We start from the raw sequence: 22,058 nt of genomic DNA on the forward strand, positions 1-22,058 counted from the left end.
GAATATTTGACGACTTATATAATTTCCTTGAAGTAGATAACCAAACAGAACCAAACCGACGAGTGAGAAACCTTCTTACTGCAGAATATAACCCTCTCTCTCTCTCTCTCTCTCTCTCTCTCTCTCTCTCTCTCAAGTGGCTTTGGATGTTCAACAACCGGGTCTTCGCAGTCATATTTTCCATCGTTACTTGCTTTGTCTGAGCACCTATATGTAGTGTTGTGTTATTTCAGGGACCAATCTCAGCTTCCTTGTCAGCGGGAGACCTCATAACCATCGTTCTGAAACTTAGTAGTCAGCCATAAGTCGAGTTCCCTGGCTTGAGAATAAACTTAGCCACTTTTCCACCTCGTAACTGGTTATTTTGCATTTTTCGACAGTTCGTTTTTAGGCACCAATCACTGAGTTTTAGTAGTCTAATTTTCGATCAGTTATAATTTCGTAATGCAAATTTATGCGAAATAGGCCTTCCAAGTCTTTCATTTCTATGTTTATATCTGATTATATCAGCTGAAATAGAAAAGGAAATTCTCTAAATGTTTTGTTTCAAGGAAATCTTGAAACTTCTCTTTTGCTATATACCCAGAGAAGGTATTATTTACTCTTGCAAAATTGGCATTAAAAATCATCCATATCTAATGGCATTTAATTCCCTTAGAAATCGAATGGACTAGGAATGAAAGTAAACACGAACCGATACAAAAGAAAATCAGTAAATTTTTTCATGGCTACCTTTTTTTCGCATACTCGTTACCGTCCGCACGCAAAACAGCAATTATCTTTTCCACAACGTGAAAAGGAAGGCTCCCTGTTCCTTTCAGGCTAATAATTGGGTTATTGATAATGACGTCACGAAACTGCGAAGGAGAAAGAAACGCGCCCTTGAAAATGAGCGAAGTCCAAGGTCGCGGTCGAAAGAAAAGGCTACGCCGTGACGTCATCGGTAGAGTATTATTATCATTGTTATTTTTCTTCATTCAGCAAGGAAACATTTAATGGTAATCAGTAGGGAGCAAAAGTAATATGGAGTAAGAGGGAAGGTAATAGTGCATTGTGGGTTGTTTAAGTTCCCTGTGCGTATGTAGAATGTAGAGGACATGTATATACAATTTTTCTTCTTTTTTTTTCACCCTGAGGAAGCATTAACACTAAAGAAGAAATGAAAATGGTCTGGAGAACATTGAGGAGATGATAACTCATATTTTGGTTTTAGTATACATATGAATTTTTATTGATGAATTTTAACTTACTTTTGGAAAATGTAAGTATCCAAGTGAAGTGGCCACGTTTGCTCGATGTTTGAGAGAACTTGTTTTATATATATATATATATATATATATATATATATATATATATATATATATATATATATATATATATAAATATTTATATATATGTTTATATTTATATTTATATACATATGTATATATAGACATATATATATATATATATGTTTATATTTATATTTATGTACATATGTATATATATAGACATATATATATATATATATATATATATATATATATATATATATATATATATAAATAAATATATATATATATATGTTTATATTTATATTTATATACATATGTATATATAGACATATATATACATGTTTATATTTATATTTATATATATATATATGTATATATATAGACATATATATATATATATATAAATATCTATAAACATACATATAAACATACATATATATATATATATATATATATATATATATATATATATATATATATATATATATATATATATATAAGCACTTTACAGGGCGCTTACACTTTTCAAAAGTAAGTTAAAATTCTAAAGTTCTAATGTGATATTTGCCTTACCAGTTCATGGCTCAGATACGATATTTAAAATCACAAATAAAACGGAAAAAAGTCTAATCGTAAATTATTTGTCACACAACGAAAGTTTTAAAACGCTCTTGAGCTAAAGCACTAGAAAGTACCGAAGACTAAAGCAACGGAGGTCGTCATAATATATTAGGAGCTGTAGTGGTTAATCACAGAGCGAAAGGAAAATAGTTATTGGAAGTGACCACTGATAATAGTCTGCGGCGCAAGATAGTCCCAGTTTGACGATAATGATTGCCCCAGGCTCTTCCAGCGTCTTGTAATACGAGTTTTCTTCTTTCTTTTTATGAGTTTTGATTTACGAGACTTATATTATATATATGTTGTTTGTGTGTCCGCTTTTGCGGGGCGGGACACTTAAATGTATAAAAAGTGTGAATTTCAAGTGATTGGTACATAATTTTTTTTTTGTTTTAATATCCGTTCTATGCGCTATTCATGTGTGCATGTGATTTTTTTAATATGTATAAATACGTATGGCTTGATTAAATCTACCTTCCAACGCATCAAATGCATGATTGGGAGATCTGTATTATGGAATTTTATAGACGGTTAAAGGGTATTTGAGTGGGAATATATATATATATATATATATATATATATATATATATATATATATATATATATATATATATATATATATATATATATATATATATATATATAAAAGTCAGTTCAATATATGTATGCATACACACACAAACACACACACATATATATATAATATACATGTACATATATATGTATACACACATACACATACGCAATGTCACATCATCAATGCTCCTTGTAGTGCGTGTCATTCATAAGCAAAAACTGACTAACATGGTCAAAATATTTTCCCGTACTGTGAAGAATGAATTGCTTTCATGAATGAGAATACTCTCTCAAGGTGAGTGGCACAAGGACATTGGCTGTGTTACGAAGAAAATGGGATTCACCGAGAAAGAATTACGTTGAATAAAAGTTGTTGAGTCTTGGTGGTCCTTTCTTCTTCTTCTTCTTCTTCTTCTTCTTCTTCTTCTTCTTCTTCTTCTTCTTCTTAGAATTACGTTGAATAAAACTTGTTGATTCTTCTTCTTCTTCTTCTTCTTCTTCTTCTTCTTCTTCTTCTTATTATTATTATTATTATTATTATTATTATTATTATTATTATTATTATTATTATTATTCATGTATTCGTATATGTTAGTCAAGAAGGGAGAATTAACTTAATGAAAAGCATCCATCGAATATGTAAAATCTTCTTCTTCTTCTTCTTCTTCTTCTTCTTCTTCTTCTTCTTTCTTCTTCTTCTTCTTCTTCTTCTTAATATTTATCTACTATTATTCATGTATTCGTATGTGTCAGTCAACAAGGGGCAATTAACTTAATGAAGAAGAGTCTATTGAATAGAATACTAGATGTATAAAAGGGACGAAGTTTGATAGACACCCTTGACAGAGTTCCATTTACTTCAACAGGGCGGACGGAACCTCAAAAAACATTTAGGATAAATATTCGAAAGTCTAAATGGCGAAGTTCAGAAGAGATGGAATTCGGTCAAACTTGAGTGTGTCTGTTAAAGGCTTCTCTGTATATATAAGAATTGCCATCACACAAGTATTTTTAATACTTTAGAAGTCTGTGTTAGGCTAGTTTTATGATATTCAGATACATATGACCAATTTTTTTTTATACTGGAATACGGTAGATCAAATTTTTGATGTTCAGATACAGTAGACCAATGTTTTGATATTCAAGTTTAGCAGACTGTTTATTTGTATTCAAATATTCATCATCAAAATATTTTTTTAATATTCAAATAGTTTTCATCAGACCAGTTTTTAAAATATTTAGATTCCCTGGATCAGCGCTATCAGAAAAAAGAAAATAGGAACAGTTACTTCGGGGAAATCTGGTTCAACAACCATAATTTTTTTTCACCTTAATGCTAAGATTTGAAATTTTTTTCATGCTTAGGTTTTCCTGACTCTCATAATTTTTCTTTTTCCTTTTTCTTGTTTTCTTCGGTCCTGGGCTATGAAAAGGTATCAGGTTAGCCATTCTATAGTATTCCACAGCTAAAATAAATAACAGTGCTAATTCACTTTGGTCTTATTAACACAAGATTTAGGTGGAGTTGCCATAAAGAAACAAAGGCTTTTAAAAACATTTTATTGATGCTACATGGTGATACCTCATCACAGTGAACATAAATATCAACAACCATAACAGTAAATCTTCCTGTGAGAACAGACAATAACAATGCTTGGCATTCTTCAGGCAATGACTGCAATACATCACCGAATCGCGAAGAATACAGATATGGCTGAAACTCAACGGGACTCTAAGTTGCAAGGATGCATGAATTATTGTCATATCTCTCCATTCTTGTATGGGTCTATAGGACTCTCCTTGAGGTTACATAATCCTTTCATAAGGAATATGTACTGCCGGAAATGGTTTGGTTCCGTTTTTCTCGCTTCTTTCGTACTGAGATCACTTTGCACAGCTTGACTGACATCCGTGTAGTCACTGGCGCCAGGTAAATTGGTAATGCCTTCCACAGGCTATCAATACGTAATAACCAAAAGCCACTTCATCTTACGTATGGGCTGGAACTGAATACAACGAAGATGGTGTCTGGTACCCGGGAAGTAATCCTTTTTCAGAGTTATCTGGTCTGAGGATATCCTTTCCTGAGGGCCTGCCTCCTTCCTTGGATCTGACCTCAACCTGGTATCCTTTGTGGGGGTCAATAGTATAGGTTACGATCTGGGTGTGGCCGTTCGATAGGATGATTTGGTAGGTTCCAGACGCCATCTCGCCGTCGAAGTTGAAGTCGTGGCTGAAATCCAAAGGCTTGTAGTCGTCTTGTTCAGCTGAGTAGTGTGGGCTGACCTTTGAAAAGAAGCAGATTTTAATAAGACTTAAGTGTTCAATAAGATCAATCTAGATATTCAGTGACTAATTGGTGACAAAATATATTAAATTAGATTACTAGTGTGGTTTAACCTTTGGAAAGAAACAGATTTTAATAAGACTATGGGCGTTCATTAAAATCATTCTAGATATTCAGTGACTGACTGGTGTAAAAACATATTAAATTAGATTACTTAAGTAGAACAATATGATACAGAAAAAGCTGATTTAACCTCAGATTTTAACAAGCTGTTTGTGTCCACTTGGAACATAAGTACTGGATCGTCAGGTCCTACGTACCTCTTGTTTAAATGATGCAGTTTTGTTGTACTTTCCTGCAGATGGATGCCCATAAGACTGGGGCAAAGGTGGATGCCCGTGAGACTGGGGCAAAGGTGGAGGCTGATATAATGGGACTAAACCAGGAGTCTTGAGAGAAGGAATGCTATCTGGTAACTCTAAGTATGTAGGGAGACTTTCAAATTTGTTTGACCCCAATTTATCAGCAGAAGGTCCACTAACTGTATCAGGACTTGGAGTTATATAAAGAGCACGGGGTGAGTCAACTTCAGAAGGGTGGGTAGTCAGGGGGTGTTCATACAGCGACTTAGGTGTTACATAAATTGGACCTGGGTGTGCTATTTCATCAGGTGATGAGTCACTGCCTTTTGATAAGGCTAGAGGATGCTTGGAGGTCGAAGTTGAAGCAGGAGCTTCGTAAAGTGTATTTGGTGGTTTGAGGTTAGAGTCAGGTGGAAGGTAAGTGCGTGAATTTGAAGGACCAGATTTGGGAGTAGAAGGAGGGTCATAAACAAGAGGATTGACTGGGACTGGGTATTCATAGCCAGCCTGATCAGATGCTGAGGTTTTCGAGGAATGAGTTGAACCTTTGGAAGCATAAACACCTTTGGTGCTGGTATCAGGATTCTCAGAAAGGCCCAGCTCCATATGGTCACCTACTGAATCTTTAGAGGATCCGCTCTTAGCTGCATAGCTGAGTGGATTTTCAGGTACTGTGTATTCGTATGCAGCATCATCTGAGGGCGAAGAGCTGAATTCATGAACTGGGGGTTTATCAGTGAGGAGATTTGTAGGAACTATGTATCCTTTCTCAATATCTCTGTGAGGAACAGCAGGCTCATGAGCAAGAACTGAACTCGATTCTATTCTCCCAGGGATCTGATGCTTCTGAATTGGAGATGCATTTTCACTTTTTGTTGGAGGAATATAAGAAGGTGGATCCAAATGAACAGTCAATACGTGTCCAGTATGGTCAGAAGATTTTGACTCTAGAGATTTGGTAGGATGACCATAGACAAGGGGCTTTAAAGGGGCTGGGTATTCATACCCAGCACTGTCAGATGCCACCGTCGGTGAAATCCCTGTAGTGGGAAGAGAACTGGTGATAAGGTTTGCAGGAGTATGATATTCATAACCAGCAATATCAGAAGGTCTTGCTTTGGAAGTGTCAGTGGGAGGGGTGTGGGTGAAAGGATTTACAGTGGTTGGATATTTGTAACCAACGACGTCAGAAGATGTTGTCGTTGCAGTAGTCACCGGTGGTTCGTAGATAAGACTATTTGCAGGAGTTAAGTATTCATAACCAACACTGGCAGGAGTTGACCTGGTGATATCTACTAGAGGGGGATAGGTGAGAGGGTTTGCAGGTTCTACATACTCATACCCAGTATTGTCAGATGTTGTCTGTGAAGAACTAACCGGAGTGGCATAGACAAGTGGAACTGGGGGTAATGAGCTTTCTTGACCACCATTACCAGAAGCTACTGATTTGGAAGAATTAACCGGTGAGGCAAACTTAAGGGGATTTGCGGGTGTTACGTATTGGTATCCAGTGCCGTCTGAGGACAGAGTCTTTGAACTCTGAGCCAGGGAGTCACTGGAAAGTGTGTTTACAAGGTCAGGGGTTTTGTATTCAGTGTGTTCGACGTGCGACACTTCAGATTTAGGCCTGAGGTGAGGAGGTATGCCACGATTTTCAGGAATAAAATAAGTAAACTCTTGTGGTGCTGAAACGTCTTTAGGAGTTGTTTCACTGAAAGGGGCTCCAGCAACAAAACTCCTAGGCCCATCATAGTGAAGAAATGGTATCTTTCCTGAATCTGCGGGAGGGTCATGCAGAAGAGATGTTATTGGGGATATATATGGATACCCATGTGGGTCTGCGTGGGAGGAACCTGAGGCATGAAGGGCAGAGAGGTCAAAGACTGGATTGAAAATGTCGTGAGTAGAGTGGGCACTGAGTGCATGGCCAAAGTGCCCACTGCCCGAAGTGAGCTTTTTCGGGTATGATGTCTCTACAATCAACAGCAGCAGGAGGACTGTTACCTGTGCAAAAGAAGTGACGAAAGAGATTGGTAATGACAAGGGTTTCAGTTCAGTACAATTATTCATAAAACTGCGTTTTTACGCCTACGTCTATTGGTACAGTGAAATCTAAAAAGGACCATTTTTTTTTTTTATAAAAAGAACAATGATTAATATCTAAGTTTCAGTTTTTCTCTTAGCATAAACTGTCGAATGTTAAACGCCTTAAAATGGTTCCTTTCAGTTAAATTACTGTTAGTGAAGTATAATTCAAAGGTTAAAGGATAATTTCCATGATCACAGTCTCAATATGACGCACGCCCTCACACACACACACACACACACATCATTTTATAATCTTTGTGGAGAATCATTTTATAATCTTTGTATGTAGATATATATATATATATATATATACTGTATGTATATATATATATATATATATATATATATATATATATATATATATATATATATATATATATATATATATATATATATATATATATAGAGAGAGAGAGAGAGAGAGAGAGAGAGAGAGAGAGAGAGATATCCTCCACAAAGATTATAAAATGAAAAATGATGTACTGATGACTTCGTGCAATTGTTACACACTCTCCAGGTATAATATATATATATATATATATATATATATATATATATATATATATATATATATATATATATATATATATATCAAATATAAAATATATCAAATAGAAGCAAGCAAAACATAACGAACATAACAGCACGCAAATTCACAGTCTGAATTTGTTATTACCTTACCGTCCATGGCTGCCTATGCCGTATGCAGAAGGCTTAAAAAATCACACCTTATATATACATATGTTTCAAGGCCAGGCAGTAAACCGCACCTGAATAACTTACTCTGCTGTCCCTCTCACTTCTGACACTTTCGGATTGTATGGGCAAGAATATAACGACACTCTCATTTTACCTGTTCTCTGTCTCTCTCTCTCTCTCTCTCTCTCTCTCTCTCTCTCTCTCTCTCTCTCTCTCTCTCTCTCTCTCTCTTGTGTACAGGAAGCGTGTTATTTTAATATGTAGATGTATCTATTAACATCAGGATGTCTTGCTCACATACCATCTCTCTCTCTCTCTCTCTCTCTCTCTCTCTCTCTCTCTCTCTTGTGTACATCAGAAAATCAGAAAGAGTGTATTTCAAAATGTAGACATATCTATTAGTATTGAGATGTCTTGCTCACATTCCATCTCTCTCTCTCTCTCTCTCTCTCTCTCTCTTCTGTGTACATACTAAGATTATGCGTTTCAATATGGAGATATATTTATTAGAATTAAGGCTTCTTGTTTTTTTATACATAGAAAACATGTTTAATGATTTCCGTTATTTCCTAATAAATCAATAAAATGGCATTGATTTTTTTGTATTGGAACTGAAATAACTATTTCACACTTCTATAAAAAGCCTTTCTTTATCTATAACTGCTGATGATGGCGAATTCGCCCTAATGTCAAGACGGCGTCATTTCTCCTCGATGTAAAAACCAATTTTAATGTGCCCGTAGGTCATATCATCGTTAATCTCTTTTATATTTAAGTTTCTTAGCGAAGGATCTTGTACTCATGATCACTACACTTGTCTAACCAATCAATTTCCCTGTAATTACTTGTTTTTACAATATACCAGTTCCTATTAATATTTGAATCCTAAGAATTATAATGACACAATTTTAGTTTAATAGTGTATTTTATATAGGCATGGGCTTTACTTGATATGACAATGATTAAGTTGTTATTTTTATGTTTAAAATAGTTAATTACTGCCAACGTTTATATTTGAACGAAAAATGTGTTTTCGGTCAGTTTTGCTGCTTTATCTTACCAATCAAACATTTGTAATTATTGTACATACGTTTATGAACATTACTATATAAAATAAATATATACTCTAAGTCTTCTCTTCACATATCCTGTACATGCTATGGTAAATTGTATATATTTCCATTTACAGGACATGAGGCGTACAAGAGATGTGTTTACAACAGCATCAAAAATAGAGAGAGAGAGAGAGAGAGAGAGAGAGAGAGAGAGAGAGAGAAGGAAGGAGAGGTTAAAATTAGTATTTGATGACAGATCATCATCAATATTGAATTATACAGACATTAAGTATCATTTTCATTAAGGAGGTATTTTGGATTCCTTAGGGAAGCAATATATACATCACGAGGTTTATGAAAGGCAAAACGTGTCTTGTATTTGTGACCTTGACTTTTGTTTTGATTTTATGCCGGTAAGAATTGTATACTAGTGAAAAAAGTGGATGCATTTAAATACATACATACAAATAAATACATACATAAATATATGTATATATAATTATATATATTTATATATGTATATATACATGTATATATATACATACACCAGAAATAGTACCTGAGAATGCATAGACATAGAAACTCATATACATTCTGTATGCGTCCTTTAATGAGTATTGACCATTCATGTGTACATGCATTAGTATAAACAGACACATGCCCACAAGGTTTAATAGTAGCCGCCGTATAATTGTCTTTACTTAATGCTCGCGACTTTCGCTAATCTCATCAAAGGTTTTATTTTAATAAGAAATGCTTTCTTTTATATATAAAGGCAGTTCATATCTCATCCTATATCAGATCCTTCCTATAGCAGCTTCAACAAACAAATCCATTGCATCATCTAACATTACGGAGTCCGTGTTTTTTTTTTTTTTTACTTCGTTGGATTTCGGTCATTTGCTAATGTATGGCGTGCTGCAAACGATATCCTGCGGCGCAAGCGTCAAACAGTTCGCATATGGAATTTATTCAACGAAGGCGCTGGAAGGGGCCTTACGAAGCGTTCCTTGAGGCTATTGGCAATGGGGAAATTGGTCCTCTCACCACGAAATTTGCAACAGAATGCTCGGTCATTCTGTTGATAAAAGTAGAGAACTAGAATGTCAGAAAGTAGAATGCTCGGTCATTCTTTATATAAAAGTAGCTAAACTGAGAGTTAAAAAGTAGATAGTAAAGAAGTAAAATGCATAGTCATATTTTTTTATAGAAAAGGAGAGATAGAAATTCTAAAAGTAGAATGTTCCGTCATTCTTTTGATAGAAGGAAAGAAATTGTCAAAAAGTAGAATGCTATGTCATTCTTTTGATAAAAATAACGAATTAGAAAGCCAAAAAGTAGAATGCTCTGCCATTCCTTTGATAAATGAAAGAAATAGGAAGTAAAAAAAAGTTGGCGAAGAGATGAACAAAAGCAACGGAGAACTGAATAAAAAATGAAGCTAAGTCAATAACATGAATGTTTTTTAAGAGCAGTTGCTAATGAGGCTGACAATCTAATACCCATTTGCTACCCAGACCTGGAGAAAGCAAGAAATAGGCGAAGTATGAAAGACAAGTGGAGACACTCTGTAGTTGCTATGAGTTACAGGCAAAAAAAAAAAAATAAATAATGGAATGACAGAGAACTGGAGACATGAAATAACAAAATTTTTATCAGTGTGTCTTGCCTAAATTTACGCTACAGGATTCTTCTCTTTGTTTGTATTTTGTTTATAGATTATATGCCAGTTTGAATTTGAAGCTAGTGTTTTGCTTATAGTTCAAATGCCGGGAAGGAAACCAGCTGGAAGATATTTTAGAGAATTTTACATAGGCGATTGCTGTGGGAAATTTTCATTTTAAAGAGATGCCACCTTTTAAAGACATACATGTGTATGTATATATGTATGTATGCACAGATGTTTAACAGATTATGCTCTCTCTCTCTCTCTCTCTCTCTCTCTCTCTCTCTCTCTCTCTCTCTCTCTCTCTATCTATATATATATATATATATATATATATATATATATATATATATATATATATATATATATAGTATATATGATTATATATATACATATATATATATATATATATATGTATATATATATATATATATATATATATATATATATATATATATATATATATATATATATATATATATATATATATATATATACATACATTATACACAGTTGAAGTTAAGTGATTTAGGTGGTAATACATAGTTGCTTGAACTTAATTGACACACGGTGTGTCACTGTAAGCCATAATCCTGACCTCAATAAATGAAAGACAATTATTCATTTTCCATACATTTTTATTACTAGTATCAAAGTACAACATCTTGTCAGATCGGAGGCATGTCTAGGTGTCTTGATATATTATTGGCTAGAGTCACATGATAATTATGGAAAGAAAATACGCATTTGTGTATGTAAATGTATGGTATGTGCATATTTTATGTTGAGTGTCAGTGGTGTTTTTGTAATTAAGATTTCTGATATAAAAGAATTATTATCCTGTATAATATAAATCTGCCACGAAGATCTGTTGACATCCTCATTTACAAATAAAGTAACCATTTCCCTACTGATGATAATTATAAAAATCAAAGTACAAAAAAGGGAAAAGAAAAAGATTCTATGACTAAAGCAATGCGCATCAAGCGTATGGTATATTGAAGTCTTCAGCTGGCGTAGTCGACGTTTGGCTCAAGAAGTAATTGATAGATGAAATTTCAGAGGGTAGAAGACTAACCGTTCTTGTCAGATGAATTTAGACTCGTCCCAGCACGGGCTCTTGCTCTAATGAGCAGCTGGTAGATACCAGATATAGCTGAGGATGCTCTAAGCAAGAAGACAGACGAAGAACCTGAATTCTTGCGGGCAGTTGCTGCTGAAAGACTTCATAAAAACAATAAATAAACTCTTAATTATGTTATCCATTCGCCGTCTAGTTGTGGGTTATAGTTGCTCCCTTATTAACAACACTTTTCGTAATTTACTGAAAGTAGTTGCAACCGCAGAGCTGAGTTCGTGTGAGAGTGGCTCGGTTTTTTCACCTTCAATTTCCATATACTGGGAAAGCCTGTAGCGTTGGTGGGGTGCCCAAAGACATTTTCTGGGGGAATGATAGTTTCTTTTGGGTCTCGACCACCGCAGCTCGTTCGTTAACAATTCATTCAAGTCCCGTTGAAGATGGAAGCTAATCTACAAAGTAAAAAAAAAATGAATATCATTAATTTAAGCCAGTTGGTACCTTTCAAGTTAATGAAAAGAAAGTTAATATAAGAATTAGCCAGTTAATGTCTACAAAGCTGAATGTGACCTCAAGAGTCGAAAAGACAAAATTATCAGATGCCAATAGTCTTTTATTTCCAAAGACGTCCAGTATAATAAAAAAAGAGGAAAATTTCATTTTAAACCATAATTCCAAAAAAAAAAAAAAAAAAAGACCGTAGAGGAATAACGAAAACAATCTTGAAGAAAACGAATGGATTTCAGGGCATAACTCACCTATTCAGGGGCCTTAGAAAACTACAGGCACTGCTTTTCTGATGTCAAAAGTCGCGGGATTCCCTGAGACGGACGAAGGAGGCCCGAAGGTGAAGGGAATTCCTGGGGTAGGGTATTCATACCCACCCTGAGAAGACGAGGGTAATGCTGAAGATGGTACTTGAGGGATCAAGGTTAAAGGAGTCTCAGGGACCGGGTATTCATACCCATTAGAGTGAACTGTTGAGGGAGGTAACGATGGAACGGTGCTCAGGTGATTAACAGGGGTTGGGTATTCATACCCAGCCGTAGATTGAACTGTTGTAGAATGTACTGGCGGGACAGAGCTCAGGTGATTAATAGGGGTTGGGTACTCATACCCAGCAGTGGGGCGAACTGTTGAAGATGTAGGAGGGATGAAGGTCAGGGGATTAACAGGTGTTGGGTATTCATACCCCTGGGCAGAGGGAACTGTTGAGGAAATTATTGAGGGGACGGAGCTCAGGTGATTAATGGTGGTAGGAGCAAGTGTTGTAGATGATATTGAAGGGGTATTGGGAAAAGGAACCAGGGGAGTGGGGTATTGGTACCCTGGCGTAGGTAAATAGTTTGGACGGGCGGTCACTGCTGCCACCAGGCAGCTGACTATTGTTACCTGGAACAAAATTAAAATAAATTAAAGGCGGTAAAATAATTGGTGATAATTAAGCAGTTTCAGTTACTTTTACTTCCAAAACAAACAATGAGTAAATATGTATGTATAAATATAATATTGATTATATACATGTATATATATAAGATTGATTATATATATGTATATATATGTATATGTATGTATAAATAATCAGCATAGATATAATAAGCAGTTTAATTAAAATGTTTTTGTCTCATTCATCTGTGAGTCAAGAGATCTACAGAAGTTTGAATTTGATAATAAATAAAATATATATATATATATATATATATATATATATATATATATATATATATATATATATATATATATATATAAGTATATATATATTCTTTCTTTCTTTTTTCTTTCGATTACTAAAGAAAATTAAATCTTCTGTATATCTTACTGACTCACAAAAAATGAGGAGAAAAAACCCGTAATTAAACAAATATTTATATCAGTGTTGCTTCTACAGTAGTTATCAATATCTGTGTAATGTGAGTAAAGACTTGTATGGAATTGTAAATCTTCAGTAATTCATTCAATTCTCTTATGCTCATACACCCTGGACATAAGATTGTACAGTTTGCAATGGATCTTTACAAATACAATGAAATGTACTTATGCAAGCGTGAGATATGCATGTATATGCATAAAATGCATATACATATACACATACAAATACATTCAACGTGCAAATGCATTTGCATTCGGTAAAGCTTGTGCCGAAAAGGAACAGGAGTTAAAAATCTATCAAAAGTGTAAATGTTGGTCTACTTAAAAATTTATTGTCTTCTTAAAAATAGATTCTTGCGTAAACGAACATACGTTTACGTTTACGCATAAATATACGAACGGGATATATTCTTTCCTTAATCAACAACGTCCCCTTTCAACCATTCGTCTTCCCTCCATTAATCAATTCTTGCTGCGTCTCACAAGGGAGCCTCTACATCCTGTTTTGTCTTGTGATCTTTGCTCGATTCTGTCCTCGACCAAGGAGTCATCCGTCCACAAAGCAACTCTCGTTATGCAGCGAACGGCTTCCTTATTCTGGACTCATGAGATACGAATGCATCATCGCCTCGAAAGCAGATAGGGTGGCAGCGCACAGTACCAGGAACTCATAATTATTACGAGCGGGTGTACTTTAAGGTGGTGCGTGGACTCCGTAATTATTTCGTGTTTTAAGCCGCGTGAGAGAGGTCAGCGGGTTATAGTGTTTTAATTTAATGACAGTGTCTTCTAAGGGATGACAGTTTTTTCTGTTGGGATTTTTTTTTTTTTTTGCGTCTTCTAAGTAAGAGAGGTCAGTGGATTATAGTGTTTTAATTCTACTGGGATGACAGTATTTTTATTTATTTACTTATTTATTTATTTTATTAATTTTTCTTTTTGCAGTCTAAGTATGCCTCAGGAGCAAAAGGGAATAACAGCTTCAACGTGGATTCTGATTTTAGTCAGTGTTAATTTGAATCTTGAAAATCTTGAAAACAGTGTATAAAGAACTGTGAAAAAAATATCACGGTAATTTTAAAGTTTTAGTGATAGTCACTATCTTTCCCATCTCTACCTTACAGCTGCTCACTTCAGAATTTGTAACCTTCACATTCTCAGCAAGTATTTCAGGATGAAATTGTAAGCCCTACACCCTTCCCCACCTCACGTGTGCCCCACAGCAATCGACTAGCCACCAGGCATGAAATCAACTACCTCTGTCGACACACGTACAATAAGATTGAAAGTGTTTTGATTCACTTGATACCAATATATTTTTTTTATCACCAAATCTATCTTTTGGTGTTGATCTTTTATATACTGATAATCGCTTAGGTACACCCTACCTTCAAATCCATGGTCCCCACGTAGTCTACCAGTTAGCACCCTGGCACGGGCAATATATATACTTCATCTCAGGGACGCGTTTCAAGCCACGCCCACTCATCTGTCCCTTGGTGAATCTTCATTAATAGAGATTTTTCCTTTATGCTTTCATTACTTAGAGAGAAATAAGTTACAAGGATATTTGCTGTTTTTTTATTATTTTTTTATATTGATGCATCATTTAGCTTTTTTCTTTTAAACTTAGTGGGAAATAAGTTCCAGTGATATTTGCTGTTTTTTTAAATTTTAGTTTCACTTTTTACATAGGTGTATATGTTTGTTTTCCTTTCTTTCAAACTTAGTAGGAAATAAGTGACAATGGCATTTACTGTTTTTTTTCTCTCTCTTTACATAGATGCATCATGTTTGATTATTTTCTTTTAAACTTAATTGGAAATAAGTTCCAGTGATATTTGCTGCTTCTTAAATTTTAGTTTCATTATTTACATAGATGTATATGTTAGTTTTCCTTTCTTTCAAACTTAGTAGGAAATAAGTTACAATGATATTTACTGTTTTTTTTTTATTTTTTTCACTTTTATTACATAGATGTATCATGTTTGTTTCCTTTCTTTCAAACTTAGCGGGAAATAACTTAAATGATATTTACCGATTCTGTAAATATTTTTTTTTTACTCTTCACATAGATATATCTTGTTTATATGTTCATGCAGTTAATATGGCATATATCAGTATTATCTACGTTGACGGATACTGTGTATGTATAGATATATGAGCACTGTTTGAGACATGCCTATTGCTAGAGGCGTATTTATACTAATACAAGCAAGTGTTTTCTTATCTTTTAACTAAATTTGTTTTAGCTAATGATTTTTCTTGCGTTGTATCCTCTCCTTTCACGATCATGTAAAAAATTAATGACATATTTTGAAATTTATAGTGACTTATTCTTAATTTCGACAATCTATACTCTTCCAGCACAGAAAAATTGGCTTTGGATGCTCGAAGAACCCTTATCTAGGAAAACCTATGGAAAATATAGAACACTGACAAAAAAGTTTGGTTATAAAAGTTTGACAAACTTTGAAAAAACTTTAACAAAAAACATTTGACAAAGTTTAAAAAAAGGTTTGACAAAAAAGCGTTTAACAAAAAAGTTTGAAAAAAACGCTTGACAAACAAAATTTTAAAAAAGGTTTGACGTAAAACTTTGACAAAAAACGTTTACCAAAAAAATTTGACAAAGTTTTGAAAAAGTTTTGACAAAAAGCGTTTAACAAAAATTTTAAAAAATGTTTGACAAACGAAGTATGAAAAAAAGTTTTGGCAAAAAACTTTGACAAAAACATTTGACAAACAAATTTTTAAAAAAGGCTCGACAAAAAAAGCGTTTAACAAAAAAAACCCTTGACAAACAAAGTAAAAAAAAAAGGTTTAACGAAAAACGTTTGAATGTCCGAATCTCACAAACTCAAGAAATAGCGAACAGAATGACTAAAGACATTGTGACGTCACTCTAGCTTCGACTTCAGAAAGCACAGACCTCACCTCTTCCTAAAGCCTAGGCTGCTAAGGATAGATAAGGTCAATCTTGACCTTTACGAGGTCACTTACTCCTCGAGTGTTCTTTTTTCTCCTCCTTCTTTCAAGGGTTTGTTGGTTGGACCAGATTAAGCCGGCTTATGCCGGCAAAGACCTCCACCCAAAGGAGGCTCTTAGGTGCAGTAAGAGGGTGAAAAGAAATAGGACTACTGGTGCGGACCTCGGGACTCCGCCCAACCCTATGGGGACAATTCTAGGTGAATGTTTTCGGTCACTTATTCATTAACCCTGTAAGGGAGAGTCCAAGCTTTCACCTCCCACGTTTCCTTTTTTTATTATTATTATTATATCTCTCAGTTTCCGTTGTCCCTGATGCTAAGGTATAAGATGCTTCGTTGTTTACTTTGTGGGGCAGTTCTATTGTGAGTGTGTGTGTATTTGTGTGTGTGTGTGCTTGTGTGTCCCTTTTCTTTCGTATTGTAAGCACTGGACAGATATTTTTGCACTGGGCTATTAGTTTCATTGGTCTTACTGTAAACAAGTTTTATAAAGACTCGACGGTGTTTTTCTTAATTAAAAATACATGCACACACTGTTATATATATATATATATATATATATATATATATATATATATATATATATATATATATATATATATATATATATATATATATATATAATATATATATATATATATATGTAATAGCCAAATGCCCTCTCAGGTCAGCAACGTGTCCTCGTTATAATTATGGTGGCGCGGGTTCGTCTCCCGCTACCGGACATCATCATAACTGCTTCAGATTTCTTGCACTTGGATCTTAGGGCTTTGTAGTGACAAGCGTATCCAAAAAAAGAGCGAAGAATTCGGGAAGTTAAGAGGACATTGTGGCTATTAAAATCACATATGTATCTGGTAAAAAGTGACCAGTAGATTCTATGTACGAGTATGTATATATATATATAATATATATATATATATATATATATATATATATATATATATATATATATATATATATATACATATACGTGTGTGTGTGTTTGTGTGTACGTAAGTGGAATCTACTGGTCACTTTTTACCAGATACATATGTAATTGTAATAGTGTAATTGTAATAATGACAATGCCCTCTTAACTTCTCGAATTCTTCGCGTTTTTTTTTGGATACGCTTGTCACTGCAAAGCCCTAAGATTCAAGTGCAAGAAATTTGAAGCAGTTATGATGTTATATATGCCTTTGAATCCATGTTATATTATCAGAACCATGATACCAAAAAGGACCAAATAAATCTACGAAGAAGAATGGCAGAAATGGATAACACTTTGGCACCGAACACCGTTCACGTTCTATGGCCAAATATGACTCGTATAATGAGAAATAAATTACCTTTGTTTAGTTAATATAAGACAGGCAAGGTTCTGAGAAAGACTACCTAGTAAGCAGTAGGTAGTTTTCTCGCAGATAAAAACATTCATCAGAAAACAGCGGAGGAGTAGTTTCATTGTAATGAATCGATGAATAATGTATGACGGTCGAACGAATAAATAAAGAAGCGTTACTGGAGCGTATACCTTCTCGACGTCGAATTTCTGAATGGGTATTTTTATTATTGTGATCTCATCCTGAGAGGTTTTTATATCACCCACGTCTGTCTGCGTTATTTGGTATGTTTATTTATTAATTTATTATTGTTTTTACGTCTATCTCAGTCATCCTATTCGACTGGGTGGTGTTTATAGTGTGGGGTTCCGGGTTGCGTCCTGCCTCCTTAGGAGTCCATCACTTTTCTCACTATGCGCGCTGTTTCTAATAGCACGCTTTTCTGCATGGGTCCTGGAGCTACTTCGGCATCTAGTTTTTCCAGTTTCCTTTTCAGGGATCTTGGGATTATTATTATTATTATTATTATTATTATTATTATTATTATTATTATTATTATTATTATTCAGAAGACGAACCCCATTCATATGGAACAAGCCCACCAAAGGGGCCACTGACTTGAAATTCAAGCTTCTAAAGAGAATGGTTTTATTTGAAAGATGTAACAGAAGGCAACAGGAAATAAAGAAACAAGAGATCATTTATAAGAAATAAAAAGAATTAGATAACAAATCAATAAATGAATAGATAAGAATGTAGGTTAAATTATAAAATGCAAGGAAAACAGCTTTAGGGCAGTGAGGCATTGCATCTTCGCTTGAATTTCTGAGGTTCCAATTACGCAACATCCTCAGGGAGACCAGTTCCACAGTCCAATGGTGTGAAGAATAATTTGTGTGTTATCATTACATCTCAAGAACGGTTGAGCAGAATTTGATGACAGTGTGTGAAAACGATCATTGGTTGATCAACTGTTGGTGGACATCGACCAAACTTTGAGGGCTAGTCGCCATGGAATCCATCTCGGTTTTAGTTGCAAGCATTTTTAAAATAAAGAAGTTTAACAAATTGGCGTCGCAGATTAAATTCTTGTCTCAATAGGAAGGAGTACTTGAGATCTCAGGAACCATTTGGCCCTGTCAGATTAAACTATGCGTTCATAGAACTGGCATTGGAGAGGTTATGTTATCGAATGAGTGCTCTTCTTGGTACTGAAGTCATGATTCTATTACTATTATAATTTCTATTAATATTATGATGATGCATATACTAAAAATGATAAAATAAACGAAAAGCAATAACAAAAATATTATGACTCTAATGTTTGTAAGAAGATGCTGGATAAGCCAACCTTCTTCTTCTTCTTCTTCCTCTTCTTCTTCTTCTTCTTCTTCTTCTTCTTCTTCTTCTTCTTCTTCTTCTTCTTCTTCTCAGCCTAATCATTAGTCGGGGTCGCTGTTTTTCCTGAGCCTTTTCCAGCTGCTTGTATCTATGAATGATAATGTTAAAGAAACGTTTTACAGAATCACAATAAAATCATAACTATCACTATTATAATTTCTATTAATATTATGATTAGGTCTACAGATCTACTAACTGCTGTAAACGAAAAACGATAGCAACAATATTAGGATTCTTATGCTTGCAAGATGTTGGATAAGATTACAAGCTTCTTCTTCTTTTCCTTCTCCTTTTTCTTCTTCCTCTTCTTCTTCTTCTTCCTCTTCTTCTTCTCAGCCTGATAGTTTCTCGTTAGGCGAGTCGGTAGAGTTGTCGGTTAGCACTCGCTAGGCCTGAGTTCGATTCTCCGGCCGGCTAAAGAGGAATTAGAGGAATTTATTTCTGGTGATAGAAATCCATTTCTCGCTATAATGTGGTTCGGATTCCACAATAAGCCGTAGGCCCCGTTGCTAGTCAACCAATTGGTTCTTAGCCACGTAAAAATAAGTCTAATCCTTCCGGCCAGCCCTAGGAGAGCTGTTAATCAGCTCAGTGGTCTGGTACAACTAAGGTATACGTACGTTCTCAGCCTAATCATTAGTCAGGGTCGCTCTTTTTCCTGAGCCGTTTCCAACTGTTTCTATCTCGCGTCCTCCCTTCTTATATCCAAATGAATAAAGAATGATAATGTTAAAGGAGCGTTTTATACAGAGCCGCACTAAAATCATATCCGAACTAAGATTTCAAATCACTCCTATTTAAGCGAACAGTTTCAAGGAAGACGGAAGACACCATCTACCGAAGGAGCAGCACGTAAGCTGACGCGCTAAGATGACGTCACTTCGACCTTCTTACTGAGCAGAATGCTGATCGATTCGGTAAAGGCAGAACGCGAAAGTTCGTTTGTGTCGGTGGATGTTTCAAGACGCGAGAATGTGAAGGAAGAATGGGCGCGTTCTGTTGGGGGATTCTGTCATTCAGTTGGAACAGAGGTGAACAACAGGTAAAGGGTTGGTGTTTGCTACCCCTTTTTATATTAATTTGAACCTATAGTATTTATTTATTCATGGTTTTTTTTTTTCGAGGTAAACAACAGGTAAAGCCTTAGTGTTTGCTAGCTCTTTTTTCATATGAATTTAAACCTGCAGTATTTATTTATTCATGGTTTTTTTATCGAGGTAAACAACAGGTAGAGCCTTAGTGTCTGCTAGCTTTTTTTTTCTATTAATTTAAACCTGCAGTATTTATTTATTCATGGCTTTGTATCGAGGTAAACAACAGGTAAAGCCTTAGTGTTTGCTAGCTCTTTTTTCATAAAAATTCAAACCTCCACTATTTATTCATTCATGGTTTTTTTCGAGGTAAACAACAGGTACAGGCTTGGTGTTTACTACTGCTTTTCATATGAATTTAAACCTGCAGTATTTATTTATTCATTTTTTTTTGAAGCAGACAACAGGCAAAGCCTTAGTGTTTGCTAGCCCCCCCTTTTTTTTTTATAAAAATTCAAACCTCCAGTATTTATTAATTCATGGTTTTTTCCGAGGTAAACAGCAGGTACAGGCTTTGGTGTTTGCTATCTCTTTTTTTCTTTTGAATTTAAACGTGCAGAATTTATTTTATTCATGGTTTTTTTTCGAGGTAAACAACAGGTAAAGCCTTATTGTTTGCTACCTCTTTTCATATGAATTCAAACCTCCAGTATTTATTCACTCATGGTTTTTTCAAAGGTAAACAACAGGTAAAGCCTTATTGTTTGATACCTCTTTTTCCATTTGAATTCAAACTTGCAGTATTTGTTCATTCATTGTTTTTTTTTTTCGAAGTAAACAACTGGTGAAGCCTTAGTGTTTGCTACCTCTTTTCATATGAATTCAAACCTGCAGAATTTGTTCATTCGTGGTTTTTTTCCTAAAGTAAACAAATGGGCTAGAACTTCATTGCTTTTTAGATCCTTTTTCTGATTAGTTTAAACCTGAAGAATTTACTCATTCATTGCTTTTTTTCCAAAGTAAACAAATGGGCTAGAACCTCATTTTTTATATCCTTTTTCCGATTAGTTTAAGTCTGAATAAAATTTATTCATTCATTTTTTTTCCAAAGTAAACAAACGGGCTAAAACCTTATTTTTTTTAGTTCCTTTCTCAGATTAATTTAAACCTGAAGAATTTATTCATTCATGGTTTTTTTTCAAAGTAAACACGAGGTAAACCCGCAGTGTTTGTTAAATCCTTTTTTATATTAATTTAAACCTGCAGAATTTATTCATTCATGGTTTTTTCAGAGGAAAACAAGTGGCCTAAAACCTCATTGTTTGTTAAATCCTTTTTGAGATTAATTAAGCCTGCAGTATTTATTTTTTCACGGTTGTTCTTCAAATGCGCTAGCGGAACCAGGAGGGGTCGTCACCTAGGCAAGTGGCCCCCTATGAAAAAAATAAAAAAAATAATAATAACATAAATGAGAAATCTAAAAATGGGAAAAATAAAAAAATCTATCATAGAAATATATATATATATATATATATATATATATATATATATATATATATATATATATATATATATATATATATATATATATATATATATAAAAATTTGGTGCTCTCCCCCATGAAATTTTTCTGGATCCACTAGTGTTCAAATGAATGACCTTTATAACGGATAGGGCCGGTGAATGAAAATTTAATTACATCACATTTTTAACCTGGAAGAACCTGACTTAGCTA

At 34.4% G+C, this 22,058-nt stretch overlaps 2 protein-coding genes across 2 annotated transcripts in view; both read right to left on the minus strand.

The window, feature by feature from the left end:
* The window catches only part of LOC136842365 (mucin-3A-like), a 21,088-nt gene extending 13,032 nt beyond the window's left edge, over positions 1–8,056 (minus strand). Inside the window, exons 1-3 of the mRNA XM_067109622.1 lie at positions 8,009–8,056; positions 5,079–7,124; positions 4,465–4,757 (exon numbers count right to left, since the gene is read on the minus strand). Of these exons, the coding sequence (XP_066965723.1) occupies positions 4,465–4,757; positions 5,079–7,124; positions 8,009–8,056 (2,387 nt within the window). The remainder of the gene's footprint in view (positions 1–4,464; positions 4,758–5,078; positions 7,125–8,008) is intronic.
* Positions 8,057–11,251: 3,195 nt separating this feature from the next.
* LOC136843026 (uncharacterized) lies at positions 11,252–14,989 on the minus strand. Its single transcript, XM_067111016.1, has 3 exons — positions 14,964–14,989; positions 12,465–13,098; positions 11,252–12,158 (listed from the first exon to the last, which is right to left on the minus strand). Exons 1-2 carry the CDS (start codon positions 14,973–14,975, stop codon positions 12,478–12,480), a joined length of 633 nt encoding a protein of 210 aa, XP_066967117.1. The 5' UTR covers positions 14,976–14,989; the 3' UTR covers positions 11,252–12,158; positions 12,465–12,477.
* Positions 14,990–22,058: the final 7,069 nt, after the last annotated feature.

This window comes from Macrobrachium rosenbergii, chromosome 10, assembly GCF_040412425.1.
Source record: "Macrobrachium rosenbergii isolate ZJJX-2024 chromosome 10, ASM4041242v1, whole genome shotgun sequence".
Taxonomy (NCBI): Eukaryota; Metazoa; Arthropoda; class Malacostraca; order Decapoda; family Palaemonidae; genus Macrobrachium; species Macrobrachium rosenbergii.